The 12,572-nt window shown below is 37.6% G+C and overlaps 1 protein-coding gene across 1 annotated transcript in view; it reads right to left on the bottom strand.

Annotated features, from left to right (window-relative positions):
- Dgki (diacylglycerol kinase, iota) overlaps positions 1-12,572 on the bottom strand; it is a 421,640-nt gene that overhangs the window by 35,579 nt on the left and 373,489 nt on the right. Inside the window, 1 exon segment of the mRNA XM_013505028.1 lies at positions 8,575-8,600. Coding sequence (XP_013360482.1) covers positions 8,575-8,600 — 26 coding nt within the window.

Raw genomic sequence — 12,572 nt, 5'->3', positions numbered from 1 at the left:
AGGAAGTATGGGGGTAGGAGAAATGAATTAAAAACATAGCTTTGGATTTTTATTTAATGTCAAGGGGACTGTTCATTTATATGAAAAAATTCTTATCTTTAATGATCAATTATTACCCAATAAAGATTCATATAATTATGAGATATCGACTAGATGAAGAAAATCATATTTAATGAGCTTGAAGTTGAAGCAATGTTATTAAGAAACAGTACAGAGGAATGATTTGGGATGCAATCTGAATCCAGATTAATAAAGTTTACATCTTTTTTTTAAATAAAAGGAGGAAAACATTAACAGACAGATAACATTTTACAAAATAGCAAAAGAACAGTACAGAAAATACAGAGTTACAAACAAAGTGGTAGGAAATTAACAATGCTTGTTGTGTTACATACTAATACCTTCAAAGTGGTTTCTCATGAAAACAGATAGAGACATGCAATATTGATCAATCAAGGACTCATTAACAGTTTCTTTCAGCAAAGAAATAGAAGACAGTAGATCAGCTATGTTAACTATCCTGTATATTCATACATACAAAATTTCTCCTTCTTTCCCTTGTCTTTTCCCACATCCCAGTTGCCCTTTACCCTTGAGCATTTTCCTATCATTTCACAATGTCTATCATACCTCCGAGTTTAAATTAACTCTTTCAGGTTTTATACTAGTGAGACAATGCGGTGCTTGCACATGCAGGTCTGATTTATTTCACTTATGAGTATGGTCTCTACTTGTGACCATTTACCTATAAAAGCCTCGAGTTTATCTTCCTTTATAGCTGAGTAATATTCCATTATATAAAAGTACCACAATTTTCTTATCCAATTCTTGGTGGATGGACATTTGGGTTGCTCCCACAATTTAGCAATTACAAATTGTGCTGCTATGAACATAGGTGCACATATATTGCTGTGATATGATGTTTTTAGATCTTCCGGGAAAATACCCAGAAAGGGAATAGCTGGGTTGAGTGGGACCTCTACACCTAGTTTTCTGAGGAATGTCCAAACTGATTTCCACAGTGGTTTCACCAGTCTGCATTCCCACCAGCAGTGGAGAAGGGTTCCTATTTCTCCACAGCCTCTCCAGCATTTGTTATTGGTTGATTTCTTAATGCTAGCCATTCTTACTGGGGTAAGGTGGAATCTCAATGATGTTTTAATTCAATCTCTGACCTGAAATTATACTACAAAGCTACTGTAATAAAATCAACCTGGTACTGGCTAAAAAGCAGACCTGAGGATCAATGGAACAGACTGGAAGAAACAGCCACAACCACAAACACACTCAGCCACCTAATCTTTGATAAAGGGGCCAAACAAACTCACTGGAAGAACGACAGCCTGTTTATTAACTGGTGCTGGAAAAATTGGCTTGCTACCTGCCAAAGACTGAAAATAGACCCAAGTCTATCACCATGCACCAAACTCAAACCAAAATGGATCACAGATCTCAATATTAAAACAAAAACACTAAATCTATTGGAAGAGAAAGTAGGTAAAAACCTTGAAGACAGAGGGGTAGGCAGAGAGTTCATGAACAAAAACCAAACTGCCCATGAAACACTTGAAAGAATCAACAACTGGGATCTCATCCTACTGAAGTTTCTGCACATCTAAAGACATCCCCAGCAGTGTAAAAAGAAAACGCACAAACTTGGAAAAAATTTTAGAGTTTACATCTTTGTTCTAACCCCTACAAACTATGCATGTGGTTTGGACAAATCACTCAGTAGGGCTGTGCCTTAGTTTTTGCATCTGTAAAACAGGGACAATGGTAGTTGTAACAGTTGAGCTGGACTGTTGATTTGATTAGCTTGAAACATGTTTCTGGGTGCACCTGGGTAGGTTATGGAGGCATGATCTTGGTATTGAATCTGATCGCTGTAACATTCCTCTCAGGCACCGCTCCTCTGCTCTGCTTCTAGCTGCCACACAGTGAGCACCTTTCCTCTGCTTTGCCCCTCTACCATGATGTTTGTGTCTTGGAGTCAGCTGATCATGGACTGAGCTCTCTGAAACCATAAGCTTCTATTTCTTTAAATTATAGGTGTTGAGTATTTTGTTCCAGTAACAGGAAAGCTGACTAATACAGCAGTGCCTACAAGATATTCCAGAAAATGTTAACTCAAATGTTGTGCAAAGCCTCCCAGAGGTTAGACAAAGAGGAAACTTTTCCTAATTCAATTTATGAAGCTAAGAATATGACACATGCTCTCTACAAGAGAAAAGAAAAATAAAGACCAGCCACATTCATGAACATTGACATAAATATCTAAACAAAACATTAGCAAACTAAATCTAGCCCTGTATAAAGTAAAGATAAGAACCATCTCAAGTTCAATTCATGAATATGATGTTGGTTTCCATTAGCCAATGGATTAATGAAACAATATTGACAGATAAAAAAGGGAAAAAAAAACAAGTTGTCACCTCAAAAGATGAAGAGAAAGGTATTTTTATTATTGACTAATAAAATTTGACACCTGTTACATTTAATGGATTTGAATGATGCATGGCAGCTAGGAGAGACACTTTTGAAAATCTACAAAAATACTAACAATACCACCAGCATGAACACCCAGCAATAATCTTCCCATGTAATGCTGGTCCATGAATGACATTCTCTAGGGATCAGGAACACATCAGTGATGCTGACTACATTTACTTCTTTCTATTCATTATTGAACTGAAGGCTCTACCAGTGCAGAAAGGACAAGAAAAATATGTATAAGGTAAGATGATTGAAGAGGGAAAAAAAAAAACCTCAAAATTCTCAGTATTTGTAGATAATATTGCCTATATAGAATTCCTACAAAATGAGCTTTCAAGTGAATTTTATGCATTTAAACGTTAGTAGGAATCTTGATACAGAAACAAGTTTTTAAAAGTCAATCACACTGCAACATGTCAACAAAGATCACTTATAAGATATAATTTTACAGATATAACATACAAAATGTCACTAAAAATATAAATCCCTTAGGAATATATTTGACAAAAGAATAGGTCAATTTATTCAGGAAAAAAATTATGAAATTCTATTAATAACCATTATAAAGAGGCCACTAAGTATAAAGAGATAGAGTTGGCAGTGGAAAGATTCATCAGAAAAATATTAATTCTTTATGGAGATTTATAAACTAAGCAATTTCCATAAAAATTTAACACAGCTTACTAAGCTGAATTTAAAATTTATATCAAATTGTAAGAGCTCAAGTATAACCAAGATTCTCACAAAGATCAAATTTTAGAAAATATTCTCTATAAGATATTGGGAAAAGTTAGAGCCATTAAACAATGTGTTATTATTGATAAAAGAATAGACATATGGATTAATAAAATAGAAGTGAGTCTAAGAAACTCACATATATAGAAAGACAGAATGGGCTTTGAAATTCAGTGAAAGAAACAAGCAATAATGGGATAGGTGTTTATATATTTAAAAAGAATAAAATTGGACTATCACTTCTTGCCAAATCACAAACTCAGTTCTAACACATTACATGAGAAAAGCAGCTATAAACTAGGCATGGTGGCACACATCTGTAATCCCAGCACTTTGGGAGGCTGAGGCAGCAGGACAGCAAGTTTGAACCCAGCCTGGGGAAATGAGCAACTTAACAAAACCCTGTTTCAAGTTACAAAATAAAAGGCTGGGCTGTAACTCATTGTGAAGGTCCTGGGTTCAGTCCCCAGTGATTTTGTTATGAAAAGATTTCTTTAAAAATATACCAAAGCTATAAACCATAAAAATATCAATAATTTCATTATACTGGAATAAAGAATATCTGTTCATTAGATGAAATTAGAAAGAGCTTGAAAAACCAAGCTATAAAATTTGCAACATATATTGCAAAGAAAAATATTTTCCCTGAAACACAGCAGATAACGCAACAAAATATGTTTACAGGATCATTAGGCAAAAGAGAACTCCACGAGAAAGCATTTCATAGATGGGTCAGCACAAGCGGCCGATACATACATGAAAAGATGCTCCTTGCAGCGTGTGAATATGGAATGCAAATTCAGATCACAGTGAGACACCATTCACATTCCCTCAAGACTATTGCCAATGTTTTGTCTTTGATCCTGGGGAACGGATCACGGTAGTTCCTTTCCTGATTTAAACTGAGCAGGTATATTTTATTCATTTTGTGAACACTACTTATTTCCATAAATATGAATGTTTACATGAAAGGTAAATGAGTTCACAACAGACATTTGATGCCTCCACAATTTGTGGGGTACCCAAGATGTGCTTCATTGTACAACCTACTGCCAAATACAGTCACCTGTGCTCCTGAACACAGACCTGGACACTTGACACTCATCACTATGGGTGATATAATGAGGTAGAACCTCTCGGGTCGAGGGACCTGGGCCCGCGGCAAGCGGCGACACGGGGAAGAAAGAGACACCGGAGACCAGGCTGATGGCGCAGATCTACTTTATTGCGGAAGTACCAGGCGTTTTATAGAGCAGGCTAGAGGCGTGGCAGGGGCGTGGTTTGGAGGCGGTACTATTGGCGGGGGCGGGGCGGCGGGGAGGTGCGGAAGTAAGAGGTCAGAGCGGGACAGCCTAGGCGGGGCAACTCACTCGGTCTGCCGAGGACATGACGAGTCTAAGTCTGCTCAGACTCGCTCCTCTGCCACGACCGTCAACCAGACCTCTGGACCCCTTTTTCCCACAATATAATGATTTCCAGACACTCACACGGCCACCCTTATCTGCTACACGACTGCTACACCAAACCAGCTACCACAGAGTGTGACGGCCATGATGGCCAACAGGTCTAGAAGCAGGGGCAGGGGAGGGCTGCCTGCCTCAGATGTTCTGAGGAGAAGCAAGCAGGTTGATGGTACTTCCTTTCAAGAATCAATCACTCCTTTCACTTGGTAATGGAGCAGACATTAGCTGGAACATGACCTTCCCTCAGAGTGCTGGCCAGGTGGCAGCTGCAAGAACCGTACTCTGAGAGGCCTACAGAATAAGCAGGCTAAGATGGCAGAAGCTGAGAGCTGAGAGCTGAGAGCTGGAGAAGCCAGCGGGCAGAGGAGCAGCTCTAGGAGCAATTTAAATGATGAAGTGATAGGCACTAAGCGCAGAAGAAACTCAGAGAACGGAGCAATCAATCACTGCCAAGCTTATCTTCGGACAAGAGCAGAACTCCAGCTTCCAGATGTAACATTAAAATGTAATGTTCCCATGGGGCTGAGCATGGCAGGTTTCCCCAGCTTCAGTTTCACTCAGTTAACTAATTATGAGAAAATGTGACATTGGTATTTACTTTTTCTACAGGGACAGATCGTTCCCGGCAGGAGGGAGAAGTTATTTTTTGTTCTGTTTTGTTTTGTCATTAAAAAGAAATTACTTACACAGCAGTAAATAAGCTCTTGTTAGGGGGAAGAAACATGTTTTTTTTCCTTGATAATTCTGTCAATTCACCTTAATGCTTAATCATTTCTTTGGTTTCCTGGGGACAAGGTGGGTATAAGAGCAAGTGTTTGGGTTTTAGAGCTAGGCTTGAAAATGAACTGAACCATTTACTAGCTATGTGACCCCGGGCAAGTTATTTAAGTCCTCTGAGCTTGTTTTCCCAGCTGTAAAATTGAGGCCCATGTATCTCCTGTACAGTGTACTTCTTTCAAGATGAAATAATATAGTCGAAACACTTTAGCACAGGGTCTCTGTATAAGTGCTCAATAAATTCTAGCTTTTATTCTCAATGACCCTGAGACTCTATTCTATAAACAGAAATAGTTTGTACACGCCATTTACACACTGGATTACCAGCTCCATATGGCCATGCATCTAATCATACACTGGGTCTTTACTTTGGTGCTACAAACCCAACCACGTACTACACATTCTACACCTGCTTATTCCAGTGAAAAGTTAATATTTAATGAAAAGGTTGAAGGAGACTTTTTTCCTCCTGAAAATTCCCCCTTACTTTAGCTTTGCAAAGACAACATACAATGCTGAGCAAAAGTCATCAATAAATCTGTGCTTCTTCTCCCCCTGCCTGGATGCAAGAGAAAGATGACATTATGTCTGCGGCGTTCTCAGCAACTGAGAAGGCAATTGGACAGATGATTTCCCATCTGTACTCACAACAATCTATGTGGATGCTGAGCAGATATGATTAGCCCCATTTTACAGATAAAGGAAAACAAAATCAAGAACAAGAAAGCATGACTGACAGAGCCCTTGTATTGTGTGAAGGGCATCTGGGAAAATGACATGGTTATTGGACTTTTCAAAATGAGATTTCTCCAAGAATAAATTCTGTTTCACAGATAGTCAGTCATTAAAAAGAGAAGCAGGATTGTTGCTGGAAAGTGAACAAAATAGAAATCTAAGAGGCATAGGGTTTTATATTCCAATTTCACAATCCATTTGCCCAATGTGCCTCAAAATTTTTACAATAAATTTGAAAAATTTGTTTGCCTTTCTTACAAGTGTATTGTAATGTGTACAAATGCATAGTAGTAGACAAGTGACAGTATGACATTCAAGTGGTCTTACACAAGCCATAGTAAATAAAAGTTCCCCAAATGTGTAAATATAAGGAAATATATATTGAGTGCTAGATAGAAAATCCTGGCTATAACGGAAGGCATACACATATTTTTCTAAGGACTTATGGGAGAGAAGATTATAAACAAGTAAGCGACATTAGATAAATCTATATTACATGTTTGAACTACTTGGGGGAATCGCAGAAGCATCCTAAGAGTCACAGATCAGATGTGAAATATTTTTTCTGAAGTCACCAACATACGGTAGCCTTCTGATGTTGGTACTATTTCTTCAACTAATCACAAACAAGAGCTGTTAAAATAATCAATTTTGAAGTGCTCTTACTAAAGAGCAAGTCTCTCTGGTAATGGTCACCTTCCAACCCTCCAAAGACACTGACATATGTTCAGTGGTATCTCATAACTGCTGAATGAGTCCTAGTGGACTAGAGAATTGAAATTAAGAATATGCTTCTCCTCCTTCTTTGAGTGGACAACGAGTTCTTGTGGATAGGAGGACAAAAGCAACCAAAGGTCAGTGAAAGCAAAGCTGCTTTAAAATAAAAATGTAAGTTTCTAGTTTACCATTTTGGACATGGAAGCCCAAGGACCTATAAATATGCAATCAAAAACCTATTCATACCAGCAACAATCAGCAAAATAACCCATGATAATGGGCTACCATTAGGTGGCTGATTACCTAATTCTGACTTAATGGTCACGAACATAATTTTCCCTGTGATTCTTCATAAAGTGTGATGCAACTTCATTCTGATATTGGGACAGATTTCATGATGTGGTAGCAAGAGAGGCTGCCTCAGACTCCTGGTATATTTCCTTAATGTATTCATATCACAAATATTTTTGAATGTTTGACAAGTGTTAACTATATTAAAGAACTCACAATCTAATAGGGGAACCAACTAAATAAAACCTCAAATTTGAGTGCTAAACCCTGGGTTGAAGAAACATATTTGGTGCAATAAGCAGGTCAGGGAACTCTCACAGAATATGAAGGAAAGTAGGAGAAACTGTCTACATGACAAAAGAAAGTTTCTTGCCAAAGAGACAGTATGCACAAAAACAGAACGACACAAGAAATACAGTGAGTTCCAGAAATTAGACATGCTGTCATATGGCTGAAGTGTGGATCACAGGTAAAAGGTGGCAAAAGAAAAAATGAGCAGTAGTGGAAGATAAATATTCCATTGTTTAGGGCGTACTAACCCACATTAAAACACAACATAGAAAAGCTGACCAGTTACCAGCCTGTTGGAAAACTCATCCCCTGGGCAGCAGGAGTATGTCTACTGTGATCACTTAGTGCTGTGCACAGGCAACTAGAGGAAAGAGACCTACAGGCATGGATACCAGTTTTGAGACAAGGAAAAGCCCAAGAAAGACAATGAGGCTCCCCCCAAAAATGCATATACCATAGATGTTTGTAAAACATAATTACATAGCATAATTGACCAATCACTTAATGAACATTTTGATTGGCTGATTGAATAAATGAATAATTCTAAAGCTTAGAGGAAGTGCAATTACATATTTTATCCTTGGGTAACACAGCGGTCCCTTAAAATACAAACAGTTCACTTCAACTAGGTCGTAACAACTCATGCAGCTTACTAATTAGTGCCAGACTTAGCAAAGGGCTTCACAAGACACAGTCCCAATGTTCAACCTAGAAGGGACATTTGGGAATGTCTACTACAAGCCCCCATTTAAAAGATGTAAATATGATTCAGAGATGATGAATAACTAGCTCAAAATCACAAGAAGTTTCTGGTGACAGGAGAGAAATCAGCCAGGCTACATTAAACCTCACAGTAATCGCCAATCAAGTGGTTGTAACAGATTTGAAAATAATCCAAGAGAGTAAATTCAGCTGGGGTGGATTAAGTCTTTAAATGTATTAAAAGTCTCTAGTGGGAAATACACTAAAGAAAACATCACGAGCCTACATCTTAAATAATTCTTCACTCTGACAGTGAAATGCAAGGAGCAGGGCTCAACTTTTAATTAGTATAAATAAGATAGATTCTTACCATGATCTTCTGAAGAGACTGGTGACCTAAAAAAGAGAAAATAAGCATGATGAATACTTTCTGTATGGTAACAACAATAATCACAAATAACTTCATAGCAATTATACTCACAAAATCCAGTTAAATAGAAACTCAATATAGCAGGTAGTATAATTAACATATATACTGGTTGCATGATATATTCCACTCGATAACTTTCAAATCTTACCAGGATTGTGGTGGTATTGGGCATTGGGTAAGTGTCATATCTATACATACTGTCACAGAACTGCAGTTACCTTAGTTAACTAAACTTATCACAGAAAAAGATAACTCCTAGGAATATGGTCATGGGTGAAATCCTGTGAATTTGCCTAGTGCCCAAAGTGAGGCCTCCAGAAAAAAAATATCAAAGGGCTAAATAGCTAGAGACACTAGCTTGAGTATTTATGGATAAAAAGAGATCTGCTTGAACAGGAAAATAGCAGATCAAAACAAAGAAATGGCATGGAATTTGTGAGTGAGGTTGAGTTTAACCCTCTGTGTGCCAGCCTTCTGTCTCTAAACCTATGAGAATCAGGACGAGAGAAGAAGGTAAGTATTGGGATCTCACAAACTTTCATAAGCCAATAATTTTTGCATAGCCTTTGTGGGCCTGGGTCTTATGATGGTAATCAGATATGAAGTGAAGCACTGTGTCAACCAGAAAAACCTTTCTTTCCCCCGGCTGACTCCTAACTGCAATAGGGTGGGCAATACAGATGAACTGACCTCTTGTCTGGATTGAAAGACTTTTTTGTGAGTAAGCACTACAGTACAAAGACATAGCAGTAATGAAAAGAAGCCCTTAAACTTTCACTAGTGACAAAGTAGAAATCATTTCATCCTCATGGATGTCATCAAGTAGACTTTTGCATGTGGAAACTACAGAGGGTGTCAAAACAGGGGAAATAAAATTGCCATTCAGGTAATGCAGAATGGCGAACAAGAACTTGCTATAATTACTACACCATCATTAACTGAGAACCACTACTTGGCCTCTCCAGGTAGAGCTGATTAATGCAGGATATTTCTTTTTTGAGTTCCCTTATTCTGTACTGTCTTTCTTCTTATTAGGGTGTAACCCTCTTGCAATATGAACCATGTTCTATTTAGAATAAACAGGCCTTTAAACGTATTGAATGCGTCTGGTTTTAGCACCGCTATGTTAATAATGAGACTCAGATACATTTTGGAGTGCCTCAGAAAGTCATCTGCATTCCTCAGCTGATGCACATTTGGGTTGTTTCGAGGTCTGAGCAACTTCATTGAAGATAACAGTATGCAACGTAGCAACCACTGTTAATTCCTATCATTTTGTTTTGAGGTCATGTATTGTTTTTGTTGTTTTGATTTTGTCTTCATTTGTTGTTGTTTTATTAGTTTTGTTTATCTTTAAAGTAAAAAACAGTCATTATGTTATCTTCTGATCACTTTCAAAACAACTTTGCACCTCCTAGGTCAGCGGTTAGGAAAAGGGTGTCAGAAATGAGGCTAAAGCTCCACTGGCTTAATGTTGGCAATCTCAGTACCAAAGGACCTCATCCGTAACACTCCACACAGACACTCATGATCTATTTCAGTGACTCAGAAAATAAGTGTGTTGAATGGGAGATGAGACGGGATTATACGGTGAATCTAAAGAGCAACATATATTTGAAATAAGGCGGAATAATTTCTTAAGTCTCTTAAAGCTTAAGAAAAACATCAGCATTTGGAAATATCACCACTTTTGGTACTGTCAAAGAAGTAAGCAAAATATGTCATGGATTGTTTATAAATAACTTTTCACAGACCTAGCTAGAGGAACAAAGAAATCTCCATGCCAATGGACAAATAAACATCTCAGGTGGAGTGCTTGTGAAGCAGGGTCCTTCCTGACTTTCTGCAAAAGCAAAGAACTAATATTAAACCTGAAAAATTCCAGATGGCTCCATTAAAGTCCCAAGGGGATGCATTCTGTAGTACGTCCAGGCAGCAGGGAAGAACTATCAATTTTAGAATGTTTTGTAAGTATTAGTCTTGTTGAGTTTCTGTGCTGAGTGTCTCCTAACATGCCTGGATTTGTGGAATTCTAAGACATATGGAATATTTCAATCCTCACCCAGTATTTCACCTTTCACTGCAACAAGTCACTAAATTATACTGCTGAGACATACACATCATCCATTACTGTTGGAAACGGGCAGAAAAAGTTTTATAGATCTTAGCTCAGGAGAGAAGAAATATCCTGAAATCAGCAATATGAGGAGCTATTTTTAAAACAGAGGTCAAATCTCAAGAGCAGATCACCTTCCTCAGTCTGCCATGGAGGCATGCAAAGAAGCTCACTGCCTAGTCTTCCCACACCACATGGTTTTATCCCAGATTATGTATTTTTCCTCTATGTGTACGTTATCTTGGAGTTAACATTTGTCCTCACAGGTAGCTAGTGCTAGCATTCAAATAACCCCATAACTTATAGTTTTCCTCTTTGCTTCTTTCCTGGTCATTAGTCCTTTATTGTTGTCTATTAAATGTTCATGCTTTTGCTGTTTTATTTGGTTTAATATTTTTGACAATTTTATTTTTTCCAACTCACCAAAAGTAAAAGATTCAAGCTTTGCATTTAAAATCTTTCTTCTATTAAACCTAAGGAATTATTATTCATGTTTGAAATCTTTTAATTCATATTGATGTAGTTAAGTACTTAAGACTCTTAAGCACTAAGCTCCATGCTGAATGAGGAAGATATGAAGAACAGTTTCAAAGAACTCACAATCTAGTGAAGAAAAATAATCAAATGATTATAAAACAGTAAAGAAATATGATGATCAAAGGTATGAGAAGAGGTAGCACAGAGAAGAGAAAGATCAATTCTGTTTCAAAGAATGAAGGAAGGATTCAAAAAGGAAGATTCATGTGAACTCAGCTTTAAAGAATAAATAGAAACTTATTAGGTAGGTAAGAGAAGAATCCTAGGCAGAAGCAACAGGCATATGAAAAGGAGTACAGATATTAAATCTCATAATATGTTATTAGAGAGATAAGGAACTTAGTTTGCCCAAAATGTAAAGGAATAATAAAACTAGGATTAGAAAAGAAAGACATAGAGGCCATTTCACATAGGGCTTGGGAGACCCTTTTGAGATGACTGTAATTTACCTTCACAGCTAAATGGAACCCACATTTGAAAGTTCCATGTTCTGCTTTGTACTTTTGAGTGAGCAGGCTGAAGGAAATGAACATCAAAGGGCAAATTAAAAAGTAGAAGACAAGTTAAAGACTACTATTGCACAACTTCTATGTTAATAAGACAGAATAAAAATTTCTCTGCTCTTCAATTCTCTTTGAAACCCAGGAAAAATAACAGGGAGGAGGAAAACCAGTAAAGTAAACACTATCTTTGACTAAACTAGATGTTCATGAAGCGAAACTGTCATCTATGAATAAGAGCTACCAAGTACAGTAAAAATTGCACCAAGTTTCAAGGGAACAGGAGTCACAATCTTACTTGGCTAAAGGCACATGAGCTACATCATACACCATGGAACTATGGCAGAAAGCCCTCTACTGTGAACCAGGGTGTCTTGCTATAGACAAGTTGGATCAAAGTTCACAGTTCTTGCTATAGAGAAGTTGGATCAAACCCCAGTGGAGAGTATTGTTAAGAAAGAGGTTAAGAACAACCAGCCCAAAGTCAAACTTGCAGCAACTCACCAACTCACTAATCCCAATTATCCATCCCAAACTTAAGTTCCAAAAAGAACTCATCCAATGCAAATATGAATAATCAAAAAGAATCATCATTATATATAGCAAAAATACCACAATAAGAAAGCCAGAGGTAGGCAGAACACAGTAAAAAGATGATGGCATGAAGCAGATAAGAATAAATCTTCATGAAATTTAGAAACTGAAAAGGAAAGGAAAGGAAAGAAAAGGAAAGGAAAGGAAAGAAAAGGAAGGGAAGGGAAGGGAAGGGAAGGGAAGGGAAGGGA

Source organism: Chinchilla lanigera, unplaced genomic scaffold (assembly GCF_000276665.1).
Source record: "Chinchilla lanigera isolate Chin_1 unplaced genomic scaffold, ChiLan1.0 scaffold00093, whole genome shotgun sequence".
In the NCBI taxonomy this organism is placed as follows: Eukaryota; Metazoa; Chordata; class Mammalia; order Rodentia; family Chinchillidae; genus Chinchilla; species Chinchilla lanigera.
Note: the sequence above shows the minus strand (reverse complement) of the source record. Positions and strands in the feature narration are given on the sequence as shown.